Consider the following 17,604-nt stretch of genomic DNA (forward strand, 5'->3'; position numbering starts at 1 on the left):
TTCTCCATAGCAGCTTGAAGGCAAAGAGGGCAATGAATAAATTCCTGATTTTGCCTTCCTTGCAGACACAGCTTTTGCTTTACCTATTAAACTGTCTTGGTCTCAACCCACGAGAGCTGTTTTTTCCTTGAACTTTTACCTTTCCAATTCTTTCCCCATCCCTCTGGACACACAAAGCAAGAATGCAGATGTATGATATTAGCTGCCTACGAAGGTTAGCCCATAACAGCAAGCTACAGTTCCTCTGTCAACAGATGCATCATTACAGAGGCAATTGATCTGCACTATATTGTTTTGACAGTTCTCAACAGCATTCCCACCTGTAGCCTGATTACATCTGTAGCCACATCAAAAACACATATCTGTAGAGTATAATATCAGTAGCCACTTCAACTTCAAATCCATGGCTCCAGCAAAGCCTTGACTTTAAGTCTCTACCTTACATCAGTGCTGACTCCCAGCCTGAACAGAAGTCAACTGCTCACTAAGCAGGCAAATTCTGACAAGATAACACAGAGAACTCATCTTGAGTCATCAGGCTACATGGTCCACTGAGTTCATGTGACAGCACAACTAATGAAGTAGCTCGTGCTTTAGCTCCTTATGGGTAAGAAAGGAGTGCCAACTCTGTGTGACAGAAGAGGACAAAAACACTAGAACAGATTACAGCCTCTGTTCAAGATTTTAAGAGTAATGCCAAGCACTGTGAAAATCCAGAAGGCATCATTAGCTATGGCAGTAACATTCCTTAGAGTAAGAAACAAGAGAACAAGAAAGAGATGTAGAAAAATACGCATGTAATTTCAGCAAAAATGTATCCTTAGGCTTCACTGATAAGAAACAGCAAAGAAACTGATGACAAATACTTACATGGTACGCATGACAACTTGCAAAAAAAAAAATTCAAAGTGAATAATTAGCGTTCAAAATAAGCTTTATTCTGCTCCCCAGTTAAGCCAACTTTGTAGACGGCTTGAATAATGGCAATGGCCTGTGGTTATTTTCTATTCCAGAGAAATAGATGCATCAGTAGTTGTTTTCACATTGAAAAAACAAAATAATTACGCATTGTCATGTAAATTTCTCCCTCTCTCCCCAGATATAAAAATGTTTAGCCATTACTGCTTTTGTAAGTGCAAGCTTATCTAATGTGTATTAATACTGTGAGTGCATTTCATTTAAAAAAAAAAAAAATGTAGTGTATTTCTGTAGGGGAAACACGCCAACTTAAAAAAGAACTCACTATTCTGATATACTTGGCCAGCAGAAAGAACTTTTCAAGCTAAAACCATTGCTAAATTAGTAACAGCTGAAACATTTCTCATTAAAGAGAAACAAAGATAAAATAAAGATAAATTCACACATACCCAAGGCACAGTAATAAAAGGAGGTCTGGAAAGTAGTAAAACCCACTTATTAATATGTTAGAACTAGAAACTCAAATCAACAGCCAGGCTTTATGGGCCACAATATAGCAAAAGTATATCTACAGGCTAATACAGGGCAAACTTCTCCACCACCTGGGATCTCCTGAGTACCATAAGTAATAAGCATTCCTCAACTCTTAACTGTTATCTGCTCTTTAAAGTAAGTCATTGCTTACAAAGCTTCACCACCAGACAGAATTTCACATAGCGAGATTCTGGCCAGCAAGCAACCTACAAAGAACTGAGCAGTTTCTCCACAGAAATACACCTATCTCTACCTATAACCACTCCCCTAACTTTGGTGACAGCACCAGAAAGCCAGAACATCATGGGTGATTTTATTAACTGCAAAAGCCAAAACCTAGAGTTGCACTAGGAACCTGATGTAGGTGAAGGGACAAGAGCTTTAACTGGCAGTGTCAAAGCAGGAGTTATTCACAGCAATGAACATAGGAAGCAATTTTATGTCCTGTGCTGCTAGGCAACACTGCTTCATCACACTACCCACACAACACAGCATAAAAGCCAGAAGGGCAAAGCCATAAGATGCCATTACCAGTAGTAGCTTCTTTTTCAGGGCTCACCTACTCTTACACTTCTGTCTGGTTGCCTATTGATATTCATATTATATGTACATAAGATTTCATTTTTCCTTTTCATAGCAGCATTTTAACAACACTTTGTGAAGGATGACTCATTGGTCCTGGAATATTTGAAGGTCTTGTTCCAAACTCCAGGCGTTTCACTAACCTGCAAATACAAAGCAGAATTTAGAGCATTTCTTGCTCAGTTTTACCATCTCAGTCACAGTAACTGGTCATTTACAAGAATGCAACACTAAGCCAGAGAAGCCAACAGATTAAAAAAAAACCAAACAAACAAAACAATGGCCTGAATATCAAGTGAATCTGTTACTTAACTAGGCTAAGTTCTCCACTGTAAAACAAGGTTCCATTTCTCTCTGAGTAGTGACAGACTAGATTTTACAGGAGTTAGAATTTCAGTTCTTATGTTACAGTAATAGATGTGTAATTTCTTATAGGAATACACAAATGTATGGCCCTTGAGGCTTTCTTGTAGGTTTCTCCCCAGGCTGCAATAGTAAGTACTACATGGAACATTCTTTCCACATGACAACTTTGGGCACCAATTAACAGGACAAACGAGTATTCCCAGATCAAGGGTCTGGCTGAATAGTTGCATCTGCAGTAACTTGTACTATAAATACTGAGAAAACTTGGGAAAAAACAAAACAAAACAACCATCCAGTACAGGATTGGCATGGCTTATATACTGAACTCTAATTTGCAATAAACTTATACATTTCCCATGTGTTGGGAATGGGAGGAAAGAGATAACCAGCTCATTAGGTAATGGCTTTTGTCAGCTGCTCCCTGGAAATATATCTTAGCAACTATAAAGAATTCAAATGAGTCGATTCATTATCTACTTCCCCCCATTCCTCCAGTTCTCATGTGTATAAAAATCCTAACTATGATAAGGGAAGTCCCCATATGCCAAAATTTTGCTGATTGCTGATTCATCACTGCACAAGAACAAAGCATAAATCAAACAAAGCCAATAAGCATGAGCTTCCTCTGCTGTACTTGCTCACATTTAAACACTGATTTTACTATAAAGTGTTACTATTGCTTTGAATTTGATCTTGACCACAGCTAGTCTTCAGATTTCAGTAGCAGAGATTACAATTTTTAATCTGGTCTGAAACATGGAAATCAATCTTGAATAACTAAGTTTCCTTCCTTTCAGAAACAGGTCTGACTCTACCAAAATAAAGAACAAACAAGAAACAAACATTACCAGTCAGAAAGTTCTCACTAAGGCAAAAAGCTTAGAATGGCACTAACCCTGTATCACACAGAGGCTGATGAGGACTCATGCGTGTTTCAAGGACATCTCTGTTCATGTACATGGACACTGTGGTTCTGTCTGGAGACTGGTCATACACAAAGTTTCGGCAGGAGGCAAGTTTGGACTCCAAAGCCTGAGGTAAAGATAGGTAATGTACAACGTCACAAGATGTAATTTTGACACAAAAATTGCACAGTGTGCAGAAAAAAGCAAGTGTGCAATTTTTAGTTTGTTTTAAAATGAGTCATCTAGTAGAGGAACCTGCAGATTCTTGACACCAGTGCTGTATGCTACCTTGAACTATCTATTTCCCTAAACTTACATCAGGTTGTGTATTGGGTGGTACCACAGATACCCTATTCTCTACCACAGGTCTCCTTTCCTAAATGGTTCCACCTTCACCGCTAAGATAACTTCCTGCTGTATTCCACAAGTCAGCCTGTCAAGTCATACAAATACTTGTGCCAACACAAGAAGAACTGGAGCATGGGGGAAAAGGCAGGAGGAAGTTATGTGATAACTTTCCAGCATCAGCACTATTTTAAATGTCATTAGTTCATCAAGCCATTAGGTCCTACTTAAAACAACAACTGGAGTATTATTGAAAACTTTATCAGAAGCCAATGGACAGCAGGCATCAGCCTGCTTTCTTCTCTGCCCTCCAACAGAACAGATTCCCTCATCATTTACTCATGCCAGTCTGTCTTTTTCTGCACATACTCTTTCAGAAGTGTGGAGAGGAAGAGAGATCAGGACTCCACACATGTAGAAGATCTCAGAAAAGCAGAGATGGGTCTTTGTTTCAGAGCTGTTCAGAAGTGTACAGAATCAAGGCCAAATTTCAAGGCCGTATTTAGCTAAGTTGCTTGCTGAGATGGGCTTTCCAGTCTTGTCTGAGCAGCAGTGCAGATATTCAATCCTGGCTACATTTTCAGACAGCTCTTTCTTTCCAAGAAGTTTGGCTATCAGGTAAACACTTACCCCTACTTTTCGCAGCAAGTCTCCCATGATGTTAAGTGCAGATATTCTGGCAGCAGGTGTGAGGGGGGTTGCACAGTAACTGTCCTCAAAACCTACAGGGCAGGTTAAATACATTACCCATTGTTTAAAAACAAACAGAGAAACAAACAGAAAACCCACTTTGACAAAATCAGAAGACTGCCTGGCATATAGAGCAGATGAAACATTAGTACCTTCACCTTTCTGTATCTGACCTTCAAATCCTTCACGTCCACTAGAAATACGAAGCACTGACTCCCTGAGATAGCTCAAGTTACTAAGTCCTAAACTGAAGTCTCTAAACAAGCCGTGGTTTAAATTTCTAGCTATTTGTTTTACCAGCCTGCTCTATTACTGAGGCAGGACCAAAAGTGTGTTCTCAGAGAGGGCCATCATCTCATTTTACAATAAATCTTCCACTCTTTTTTCAATCTCTTTTGAGAGCTCTCCCCTACCAAATTAGGTTAAGAGCACCAAAGCCTACAATCAATCTTTGTTTGTGCTTAACTGTAATATTCAGTCACCAGCATGTGACAGTACATCTCCTTGTTGTAATCTCTGATACACAGCTAACACAAATTTCTGACTTTAAGTACTGAAGAGATAGGAGTCAGTGTTAGAAGGTCAGAATTTTTATTTTTAATGAGCATTGATTATTTCAGTAACTGATTCTATTAGCACAAAAGCAGAGATAGTAATTTAGTACAGCTAGCTAGGATGACTTGCCAGTGTAGTGCTGTTCCAGAGTAAAAGGAAGACTTCTTTCTAAGCATCTACCCTCACAGAGAAGCCTTTTCAAGAAATGTAACATAAAAGATCATGCAAAGTTTCTAAACTCTTCCCTGAATTAGCCCCGCATCTCCGAAACAGTTGGGAACAAATAATCAAGTCCTACTAGCTCACCTAGTCCCTTACAATCATTATTACTGGACAATCCACATCAAATGGAAACTAGCAGCCTATGAATAAGGCCCCAAACTTGCAGTCAGTGAATACTGAGATCGTGGTGATTGGATTTAAGTGGACTTTACTGAAACACTCAGCTCTGCTCCTATTTTCCCATTTCTCACGTAGCCAGAATCTGTGGTGAAAACAAGGGTATGACATTGCTTTGCTGTGCTCGTTCTCTGTCACACACCTCTCCTAAATGTCGCAGGGGTGGGTACGCTGATGTTGGGTGCTCGGTGCACGGAGGGAGTTGAAGGCAAAGATAAGGATGCTTGAACTGCAGTGTCTGTTCTTTCTGTTTCCAGGCTAGTTTGCATTGGTGTTTTGGGTTTCTCCTGTTTCTGCTGTACTGCAAGTTCTTGCCGTAGATCTGTGAGGGAAGCAGCAAGTCTTTAGAATCATTATTCACTAAGATAAAAAGCATTTGAGAGAGTTTATTTTGCTCGTAAGATACTTCACCTCTACCATTTATCCTTGTAATCATTTATCCTTGTAAAGACCACTCCAGGCATACACTCAAAATATGGATGAATACTTAAAGCCTCTCTGGAATTGCAGCTCAAGTTGTTTTTATAGTATTTAGTTCAGTTGCTGTTATCCTGATTTAAGCTTCGTACCCTTTCACATGACTTTCTTTGAGGCAGTGAATTAATACTTTCAGATGTCACAGACTAGTAAGTGGAGGCACATCAAGACTGAAGTTCTGCAACTTGAAGTATCTTGGCTACACCCCATCCCAGTTCCCTACCAGGCTGAGATTCCTACGTACTGCACTGTTTCCCCTCCTTCCATATCAAGGAAGCATAGGCTATGGCCAAGTGGAAACCATCACCATCCAGCCCAGCAACAGAGAACTCCTGTCTCATAGACTGACTGTAGCTAGTGTGAACCACTCAAGGTCACAGAATCTGAGCAGAGTTGGAAGTGTTTCTTCAGCTCCACATCTGTGCAGCCTCCTCCATTTTCTCATCCAGTCTTACTGACATGTTGAGGAACTAACACACAAGGCTAACTGTCAAAGCTAACTGAAAGCCAGTCACAGCCCAACTGCTTTACCATTCTATCAGTGTTTCACTGAGTACTCTTTTCACAGGCCAGGAAACAACAGAGGTTAATGGTTGCTAAAGAGGACCTTCACAGGTTACAGGAAGTCAGAAAGCACATGCCCTAGCAGGGCTGACTCTTCTTAACACTTCAAGATCCCAAAGCATTCCTACAGTTTAGAAGTCTAAAACAGACTCTAGCACCTGTAAACTCCTCTATACCAAGTTCAAGGACTGAGGCAGACAGAAGCATGGTGGGGCATGAAGCTTCAGCATTTCAGATGGCAGATTTAAAAGATACAAATATGAAAGTCAAACTAAGATAAACAGATTGGACTGAACAAGTACAGGAGGGGAGAACAGGGGATCTGCTGTCTCACCTCTAGCTTCATCTTTCAGACGTTGCATGGACACCAGAAGGTTTTCTTTTTCATCCAGTTCACTCTCCAGAAAAGCATTTCTTTCAATAGCCTGGTTTAGACGCTGCTCAAAATCCTCAAGAGACATTATAGCAGCTCTGAAAGACAATACACAAGATTTTATTACCAGGAGTACAGAAACTCCCTCTCCCACAAGAGAAGGTAAAATCTTTTGGGTTAGGATTATTTTTTAATTTTAGCTTTTTATTGAATATGAAATAGTGCAGTTGGAGTAACAGAAGGGAAAAAAAATCTCATTCATAATTTTTCTTGAATACCTTCATCACAACCATCAACAAGGTAAGTATTTAGCTCAGGTTAGTTCAGAGTGGCAGTGCTAAAAAGCCCAACATTACAGATTACTTAGAGTCACCATATTTGCAGGACAGAACTGAGGTGATAGAAGAGAACATAGAAGACTGGTCACCTTTTTGTTCTTTCCAAGTCATCATTTGCTTGCTCAAGCTCTCGAATGTATTTCTGAAGTTGATCTTTAATAGCTTTTGTCTGTGCCAAGTCATCTTCCAGTGCAGAGATTTGCCTGTACCATTCTGAATTCTGCATTCCAAACTTTTCCTAGTCAAGGACAAATAAAACAGCCTATCAGGGACTTGGTATTGCCTTAGTCCCCTTAAAGGCAAAAAAAAGATCCTGTGAGGTACTTAGAGAACAATGAGCTTACACACAGTAAAATATCAACAAAGCCAATTGCTCGCATATTTCTGGGCTGCCAATAGACAAGAGTTCTTATAACTCTTTATCAAATGATAGTTCTGGGGAACAGTTCCTGACATCCATAGCATGGAGCAGTTCCCTGCTCTCCCAGACAGCTCCCTCTTGCACTTCCCCATCTCTCCTCCATTCACAACGTATCATAATCTTACATGCAGACAACCTTTACCTTTTTCTGAGAAAAAGGCTTAAACAACAGCTTGTTGGTTTACTTGTTTTTTGTCTTGTTTTTGAGTGGGAAATTACACCAGCATGCCTGGGTCCTGCCCAGAACTGTAGGTATCTCAACAGGCAAAGGATACAAAGCTCCCGTATCACACAGCATCCTGCAATCTAAAAGTTTTTTTGTTTGTTTAAGAAAAGGGACAGCCAGAAGGGCCTTGCTGTTTTGAGAGGCAGGTGACAACTACAACACAGAGGCCCAAGAATTAGCACCTCCTTGAGCAATAACATCAAGTAACACCACAGAAAGGATCTATGGGACCTGTGAGGCAAATACACTGGCCAAAGTGGAATTACCTGCAAAAGGCTGTAAGCCTGCCATCTGCTCTACCTGATTCTGTAGAATGGGATGAACATGTACACTTCACTCCAGGATGTCAGCACAAGACTAATTTCTGAGCCTTGGGAGCTCCAGAAATTCATTAAGCAGAATGTGAGAAAGAAGATAATTCTTTCTTAGAATTGAGAATAAGTAAGAAATACTTAGGGAACTACACATCAAGAAAAAGAACACCCAAGTGCAACGTTTACATAGTATTAAAGGAACCAGCAGGATTCTTCACTACTGCTGAGGTTTTATTAACCCAAAGCAGGTTCAAAGGTCTTGATTATAAAACATTTCAGGTGCAGCTATGCAACAAGCTTCAGACATGAACCTAGAACAAACTGTCTTCCTTTACAGCATGCACATAAGGCACATATTTAGAAAAGACACCAATGGGGAAGAAGGTTAACTTCACCAGCACAAACCTCTCTCTAGTTATCACTTCCAGACATCAGGTGACAACAAAAGCATACACTCCACCACCTTGCTACTGGATGACTTCAACATGCCAGAGACTTTAAAGCTCCAAGACTGCTAGATAAGTAGCATTCCTGACATTCTTCTCTGTTTAGAATTTAACACACTTGAAGTCACCAAAAATAAATCCACACACTGGAACTTGAAAACCATGGCATATAGTCTATCATAACTGATAATCTGAAGAGAGCTGCTTTAGTGCATATAACACAGAGATAAGAAGGAAGGAAGAGAAACAGTTCTGAATTTATTAATTTCTACTTAGTTAAGTGTGGTGCCATGTTGTCATAATTCCTGATCCCTGAAAGCACAGGTGCACTTTGGCTTTAAGAGTCCCCACAAGCTCTCTAAGAAGCAGATTACTTTCAGCTAGCTTTTCAACGCTCTAAATAAGTCTTCAAAAGTATTATTTCCATTTATACTTCAGGAACTCCAGCTTCTAAGGAGTAGCAAGCACACACATCAAGCCGGTAAATTCAAAGCTACAACTTGTACAAGTTCACTTGTGTTAACCTAGATGTAGACAGCAATCCTTGATGGGTTCAGTCACTGCTCAATAGCTTCATGAGTTTAATGCTTCGCTCTTGGATTGGTTCAGATAAAAGACCAGAACTGCAAGGTTTGAGCCTTTGTTTTCAGCCAATTGTAATAAACCATCAGCTGACCTGACCATCAATAGAGCCTCTATTCCTTCAGTGCAGGCTGTTACTGCAATCTTCAGGCTGCATGAATAACCAATTGTTAAAATGCTCATTTCAAGCAGAATATGTTTTTATAAACTTATCCACTGTGAAAATTAAACAAGGTTTTCTGAAACATTTACTCCCCACTTTTTAGAAGTTTTATGCCAGTTCCTACTATTTCCACTCCCGACTGCTTCAGTTCATTCATTGCCCTTTTCTCTCAGCTCTTACAACAGAAGAAAGCAATCTATTCTCTCCTTAACCAAATGAACTGCAAGTTTTTGTTGAACTTCTCCTCACTCATCAGCTTCTATGGATTTACGTGACTATGGGGAAAAGAACAGGCCAACACTCCATACAATAAGCAGAGCATTTAATATTGCTATGCCACTAATAGAGCAAGAACACCAGTCTGTCACCAGAGTGACAGAACAAATGCAGTTAAGTAAGGCGCAGAGCTTTTAATGCCAAAAGGATTGTAGGGGGGAAGGGGTATGGAAATCACTAAGTTGGGGCAGGGGAACAGAACATCCTTCTGGAATTAGATTTCCAGAAACATTAGCTGAGACACTGAAGTATTTAGAACTCTTTCAAGCAGATTACAGATGGTTGTTTCTCAATTTTTCCAAGCTGAATCTGCACACATCAGTCTCATTCACCTTCACGCTTAGGATACATAGCTACTGTATCATCCTCTCTTACCTTAACGGACTCCAGTTCCATTCGCAAATGATTGTTTTCTGAAAGAAGGTCTCTGTTTCTGGACTCTGTTTGCTGCAATTGAGTTTCTAGTTCAGCTTCATATTCTCGGCTCCCTTCTTGGAATTCACGCAGTTCCTCCTGTGTATTCTCAGCACTAGAACACAGTTCCAGCAACAGAACTCACCTTAATGAATCAAAACAATTTCTGGATTTTGGAGAGGAAGAAAATACTACTTGCTAGCACAGAAAGCTCTATGCCCCTCTCCAACACACAGTCCTACCCAAAACCAGAGAAGGGATCAAAAGCAGCAATGTCATGGCAGCACTATTAGTGAATTAGTAGCTCAAATAAGCACGAAGGATTCTGGGCTGATGCAGTCTATGCTGAAACCTGTGGTACTGCATTGCTACTGCTGCCACTCAACATAGCGCCACACAGGGAGGTAAAATCAAGGTAGTTCAGCTATTTGTCTTGGCATGCACTGCTTATACATCCTATCAAACAGCTTCAAGGAATGAAACCACTGCCTTACCATTGCTTGTATTTCATAGCCAACTCTTTCCAGTATCTGGTTTCCTCTTCAACGGAGCTGAAGTGATGTTCTTCTGAGTCTTCCATGGCAAGTCCGCAGAGTTTAAAACTCCTGTTTCATATTTTGCCCTGGAAAATTAAAGGATCAAGCATTAAGAACCAACGCAGTGAATTAACTCTATTTTTCACTGTATAGTGGTGCACCGCTCCCCCCACGAAGGAGGTGCATATCTGGAGACCAAACTAAAGACCAGCCTCAACAGCACTCTGCTGGATATAATAAAAACGTGATAATCACTACTGAATCACCACATTCTTTTCACCAGGTTTCCCAAGGCTACTGCACATCACATTGTCAGAGGGAAGATGCTTGCTGTAGTCAACACAACGCAGAGGGTCAAATGTCACACTTCAGCTACAGCTGTGCAGAAGCACACAGAACACAGGTGAGAAAGAGGATATCCCAGACACACCTCCAAATTAACTTTGATTTCAACAGCCCTAGAGAAATACTGAATGAAAAACTTCAAAGAGACACAAAGAACGTATTCAGGATTCTAGCTTCCTCTGTTAACACCTGCATGAGTTAAAAAAAAAGCACCTAAGCTTTTTATGGACATACTTGCTAAATAAGAGAAAAAAAATTCTCACTACAGTAGATAAAACCACTTAAAACCTGAACTATCACAGTCCAGATATGGTTGATGGGCACAACATATCCTGATACCTCAGAGAGCCATGGGAGAAGGAAATTCCAGAAATTCCTAGGGCAAAGATAAGAGCTCCACAGAAGTTCCAGTGGGATAGCATCTGGTTAGACTAGATGTGCAGATAGATTGCAGCAACCCAGTGAGCAATCCAGACCAGCCAGCAGTCCTTGTGCAAGCATAAGCACAGGCACATGTCATAGTCCCAAAAACAAATGACACATACAAGAGCCATGTGGAAATCAAGCACCTTAAGTTGGTAACTCCTGCTTGAAGACTTAAGTAGATACTATAATGAAATGCCTTCATGCCTTCAATGTGCATACTGCACTCTAACAGGTAACTAGCAAGTTACCTGTTCATAGGTACCACCTTTTTATATGAGGTAGTCCTGACAAGGGAGAAATATCAGTCCTAAAGCTCTGGATAATCTCCCATGGGCAACCCTTAGTGAGGCAAAGATTCCATTAGCATTACAAACTTAATGGAAACCTCAACAGATTAAGGACAGGGAGTCAGTCAGTTCATGCCAATGGCAGCTGTCTGAACTGTATCACTGAAATTTAAGGATAGAGGAAACAGTTCTTCCAGCTAATTCTACACTTATGGAAAAAAAAAAATAAATCATAACCTATATTCACACTTTCTTCTCTGTAAAACCACCTGGTTTAGGCTCTCAATTATTTGGTGCCTTTCCCAGGACAAACATGTACTTGCCTCTACTGCAGAGGACAGCTTCAGTATTTAAAGCAGTCTGGTTCCAATTCCAAATCCAATTCCTACATATCCAAGCAGAAGGAAAGCACAAGTTGTTTTCACAGCTTGTGATTTTTTCAGGAGGTTAATGAACAAAAAGCGGATGTCACAGATAAGTGGGCTGGGTCCAAACACGTTGATGCACAGCACCAGATCCAATCTCATACTATCTAATATCACACTATTTAGATTGGGAGCTAAAGGTGAGAAGTTATTGAATTTTAGTTTTAAAACCCCATTTCTTAGCATTGGTTAGACAAACCTAAATCTCTTCTTACTAACAAATGAAGAGCTTTCCAGCAAAAAGTCTCAAGGTTGCTGCTAGTTCTACATATTTTCAGAAGTACATGCTGCAGAGGGGAAAAAAGAAGAGGAAAATGAGTGTGTATAAGGAGGGATTTTCCAAAGAGTATCCTTGTCTTTTATGAAGAAAATTCAAACCAAGCACAATTAACATTCCTTACATAGGGCAGTTCACTATACATCTGTTCTATTTTTAAGTGAGCTAAAGAGTACTTCTGACATTAAGAAGCATCTAACATATAAGGCACCACAGACACTCACCAGACACAGCAAATGATGTGTGAAGAAGATATTCTTTTCTAACAGTGAAGGACAGGAGGTAAAGTCAGACAAAAAGAAGTGATGTAGGTGCAGTGAGAAATCAAGAAGGACTGGTTTCCATTGCTGTGGTCAAATCACTACATAAAAGAACAAGTCTGAGATCCTTTTGGATGCTTAATTGTCTCCATTCCTACAAAGGAAATTTCTTGATTTAAAAAGAAGAGAATCCACCCAGGATATCCCTAACTTTGTTACATAAACAAAAATCTTTCAGAAGTCCCAATAAAGGATTCCTTCTGACTTATGTAAGCATAATAATAAAACCATTACCTGTGTCAACAGAAAGAAATCAGACAAGGTGAAGAAGTGTAACATTTACTCCTGAAAGCTTTCAAACAACCCTTTGGAACCAAAAGGCCTGCAATCAAGAGACAGTTACTGTTGGCTTGTATTTGGCTCTCAGGTTATAACACTGCACTTCGGAAAAAGCAAGAGAATGCACTAATCTGCATCTTATAACACATCACGAACAAAAGGATTTTAACTGAGCTATAAACATTACAGAAGGTACACAGAACCCAGTAATTTTCAGAGAAGTAGCAATTGATGTGCACAGCATCCTTGTAAGTGTGCCCTTGTTAAAAAAAAAAAAAAAAGATTAGGGACACCCTCACAATGTCAGCCATTGTTCCATGGCTACAATTACTAAAGACTATTTACAAGTTAAAATTGGTCGTTAAACTGTAAACATAGGAAAGACTGGTAGACCTATACTTATTCTACAGAGAGGACACAACAAGGCAGAGATTGTTCCACCACCATTAGGTTTTCTCTCGGTACACCTGCAGTGTATCCTACCTCAGAGGGATTTTCAAGTTTATCACAGATGAAAGATACAAACTGAGAAATCTAAGTTTGGGGCAAGGTACTAAAGCTCCCCTATAAAAAAGAAAAAAAAAAAAACATAAATCTCTCCTAAAGAGCTATCAGAAAAGGTATGGCCTTGATTCCCATCCACCACTATCCTCTCTACTTGATTTTTAACAGCTTAAAGTCAGCATGTAAACTGACTGGAAAGTAATTAATAAAACCAATTAGGAACTTTTCACTGCACAGACTCACTACAAAAAGGGAAGAATGTGTGCCTGCATGAAGAAAGTGTTACTAATATTCTGTTAGAGACAGGTAAATGGAGAAAAAAAAAAAAAAAAAAAAACACAAGAAGAGAAAGTCACAGGCTCCAGCATGCACTTGCTGGCTGCACCTTACTTGTTTTCACAAAGCCAGAAAAGACATCTGGGATGCCAGACTTCCTGCATGCAAGCAGCACAAGTGCTGGTCACAGACATTACAAAACCTCTACATCATACAGGAAGTGGAAGTGTTCAGGGGTGGGGAATGGAGTTTTACAATGAGAGAAACACTTCAGCATAATCGTTCCAGGAAGTTATTTCACATAGGTGACATCAGAAGTGCGTATATCTTAGAGAAAAAAAAAAAAAGTCACACAACTAAAATTACTGAAGAACCTTCCGTTTGGGAATCAGAGTCCTAAGATCACAGGGACCTCAGCTTAAAATCTGTTTCAGTCCCAGAATAAGGAACTCCAAAAAATCCTTGCATATCAAATAACTTTTCTGATAAGGGAACATTTTAACTCTGTGAATGACGTTGGCCATTTGTATAGCTCTGCCCGACTGCCAGAGTCAGAGCATGTTCTACTTTAATGAGAAATAAAAGAGAGAAGAAAGACTAAGCAAAGGCAGGACTAAAACACCATCGTAAGCACTGCACGGCAGAGAAGAAGCTCAAAGAATCTAAGTCAGCCGGTTGCTCCTGGAAAGCAGCTTTCCCATCGCGCCGAGGGTCTCGTGCCGCACGGCCCCCTCTCCTTTTGTTCAAGCAGTACGAAAGAGAACCAGCGCGAGGGATAACGAGCTCAGGTCTCTCTCGGGCCGGGAGCCGCGCCGCTCCACCGCAGCTCCGCTTCGCTCCATCTCCAACGCGTGCCCGATTCCCAAGGACACTCGGAAGTTCTCTCCAGGTCCGGAGACCTCGGTGCCGGCAACCGCAGTCCCGGGGCTCCCCGTTCCATTCAGAGCACGGAAGTGGCGCGGAGCCGAGCCGGCGAGCTGCGCTCCCACACTTCCTTCACAGCGGGGACCGCCGAAGCGTAGCGACGGAGCCCGGCGCGAGGGGACCGAGGGGAGGCAAGGTACCGCTCCTGCCTCCCACGGCCGTCCCTTTCCCGCAGGAATCCGCCCCAGGACAGCCTGCGCCCGACCGCCGCCCCCAGACCGCTCTCACCTCACGCGCAGCGCACCCCACTCCACCCGCGCCGCAACGGCCCGTCACAGCCGCCGCCGAACCCTACGCAGAGGTACACTGCGCTCTCACAGCGCGACCGGCCAGCCGCCTCCGCCGCCCCATTGGCTGCTGGTCACGTGCCCCGCGTCGCTCCGCCAATCAGCGGCTCGAGCAGCATTTGGGAACTTTTCGTTATTTTCAAACAGGGCCCGGGCTGATCCCGCCCCGCGGCACCCGGCCCCGCCGCGCCCCTCCCGCGACAGCCGCGCCTTCCGGCTGGGGCGGCATCTACCGCCCTTCCACGCTGCTGTCATTTCAAACGTTTGTCGGTTTTCCCTAGAAATGCTCTAAAAGAGGACAAGCTTCGCATCTAGGGTTGCTTTGTGATTCCGAAAAACGTTCTTCCGAAAAAGCAGCGTTCCTCCATTACGTCCGTTTTTATGAGCCAGGAACGAGCCCCAGACACTGCAGCCAGCATCGCAAGGACACAGCGCTCTGTGAAATATTACACCGCCTCAGGTGCACTGCGCCGTGAGCTCAGCGCTCACAGGCCCAGGGCACCGCAGTGGGAGCCAGGCCAACAGAGGGCTGAGCGAAACCAGGGAACTCTGTGCCAGCCCTGCCCTGCTCCATTCCAGGGCTGAGCCATGCGGAGCTTTCCCAAGTGCCCCAGCTGCGTTGCTACTCAGCAGCCCACAAACATCAGTCTCTGGGTGTGCCCGGTGTTTGTTTCCTGAGTCAAAACCAAAGCACGCGTGTGTACAGATAGGCTCCGACCCATGCATCTCTGCACACCGCACAGCACACTGTGCTAACTGCCAGAGCATGGGCACCCATGCACAGTGCCTTGATCCCACCTCATTACTTCAGCAAGGCAACACTCGGCCTGGAGCGGAGCCTGACTCTGCAAAGCTGGCTGCACCTTGCCCTTACCGCTGCAGGGAACTGAGATGTTACCCAACGATGGATGCTTTTCTGGCAGAATGTTATCATAGGAGAAACCCATGCAGAGCTATCATAGCTTTAGTTGAAAATGGTGAGCAAAGCAATTATACTTTCAGGTCAGATATTCAGCAAATTAATTGAATTTTGAGGTCAGACATTCAACAGAAGTAAATGGAGACAAATTATTATACAACTATTAATAGGCAACTAAATTAAGTATTTAACAAATCATTTAACAGCAGTTTGCAGTTGTCATTGCTCAAAAATGTTTTCAATGGCTAAGTTACAGAAAGTAAATCATGTGCCATCATACTATGTCCCCAACAATTCGAAAATTCATACACTGTTTGAAAGTTAGGGACAAATAATGTTTTATTTCAATTCTTTCTTTGAGGATAGTATGAGTGCACAGATGATATCAAAAGTGTACCCAAACATTTTTAATAGTTCTCACCCTGAAATGCTGGTGAAGTACAGAAAAATTTCTGAGATTTCAGAAGAATCTGTTTAGGCTCTCATCTGGTTCCAAAACAGCATAGCAGATGCTATGAGACACCAGAGGCTCAGAGGTGCTGCTGTACACAAGCAGTAAATATTAACAGAAAGCTTCTTTAATTATTGTGGAATAATTGCTAAAGGTGACTTGGAAATCAAACTTAAAGTAACAAGTTTACAAAAGTAAAGCATTGTGCACACATTAAAGAAAGGTGCTAAAGCCAAGTGCAGCTGTAACGCAAGGAACCCAAGAAGATCCCTAGGCAACCTCAGGTGTTGACAACATCAGTGGAGCTTTATGTGCTGACTCTAGAAGCAGCACGAAGGGTGGAACGGAGTGAAGATACGGCAGCCAGGCTCTGCGATACCACCGCTGGGATGGTGAAGCTTAACCACAATGCTTAGTATTTCCAAAATCCAACCCCGTGGTGCAAGATCTTAACAGATACATTTAAATGGAGTGAAATCAACAGACAACTTAAATCGTTGATGAATGACACTGGACAACATAGTGATGTTGGCAGTTATTCTGCAGCAGGTTGCCACAAGAATTGGTTATTGATGATAAATTTAAAGCTTGCTAGCTAAAAGGGAGGACTTTAAGGAAATCAAATGGATAATGAACACAACAGACCACAGATCTAATCACAGCACCGTACTGCTGTTAGCTTATTGCTATCCACAATGCAATGCACAACAATAAACTGTATTTATAGGAGGAAGTTGGCTTTGCTGCAAACACTGAACAACTGAATACAGAACCATGAGCTTTATGGCTGGAACATGATCTGATCACCAGCAGTCATCACAAATGCTGATGTTTTTGAGAATTACTGGAACTTGTAACAAGATGCAACATAGTAGAACTCCACATACAAACTAAAAGGAAGCACTTAACATCAGCGAAAGCTAATTCTGCGTGTGTAAAGATGGTCCACAATTCTCTGCAGTCTCTAAAACTGGATTTGTGTCTGCTTAAGAAAGGAAGAGATTCTCGTGACTTTAAAACCCCTTTGAAACCTTGAACAAACTGACAAAGTGAAAAAAAAACTGGAAAAAGTGAGAAGTGAGAAAAACTGGATTTGGATACGAGCACTGTCACTCTGCGCTTTGCTGGCGGCTGCAACCCACTAAGAGCGAAGGTAAAACGAGGAGTTAGCCAAATATCACAGTGTCACTTACGCCGAAAGACAGCGCCACGTGAGAAAGCCCGCACCCTGTAACTCCCCTCGCCTCCAGAAGAGGCTCGGCTCCCAAGAAACAAGTCCCGGCTACGCAAACTGACACCATACTTCTGTCCCGGTCTTGTAGGCAAACAGCCGCGCCGTGAGGTAACTCCGGTAACTCCGCTACCCCCGCTCCGCAGCCCCGCCCCGCCCCGCCTTCTCGGCGCGCCGCACCGCGCCGTGTAAAAGCCGCCGCCCCCAGCCCGGCGGGGAGGAGGGGGGA

General features: G+C 42.2%; 1 protein-coding gene across 1 annotated transcript; it reads right to left on the reverse strand.

Moving 5' to 3' along the window:
- Window positions 1-1,170: 1,170 nt before the first annotated feature.
- NDE1 (nudE neurodevelopment protein 1) lies at window positions 1,171-17,489 on the reverse strand. Its single transcript, XM_048961817.1, has 9 exons — window positions 17,338-17,489; window positions 10,383-10,510; window positions 9,850-10,003; window positions 7,136-7,284; window positions 6,670-6,806; window positions 5,437-5,616; window positions 4,281-4,372; window positions 3,296-3,432; window positions 1,171-2,177 (listed from the first exon to the last, which is right to left on the reverse strand). Exons 2-9 carry the CDS (start codon window positions 10,466-10,468, stop codon window positions 2,084-2,086), a joined length of 1,029 nt encoding a protein of 342 aa, XP_048817774.1. The 5' UTR covers window positions 10,469-10,510; window positions 17,338-17,489; the 3' UTR covers window positions 1,171-2,083.
- Window positions 17,490-17,604: the final 115 nt, after the last annotated feature.

Source organism: Lagopus muta, chromosome 15 (genome assembly GCF_023343835.1).
Source record: "Lagopus muta isolate bLagMut1 chromosome 15, bLagMut1 primary, whole genome shotgun sequence".
NCBI lineage: Eukaryota > Metazoa > Chordata > Aves > Galliformes > Phasianidae > Lagopus > Lagopus muta.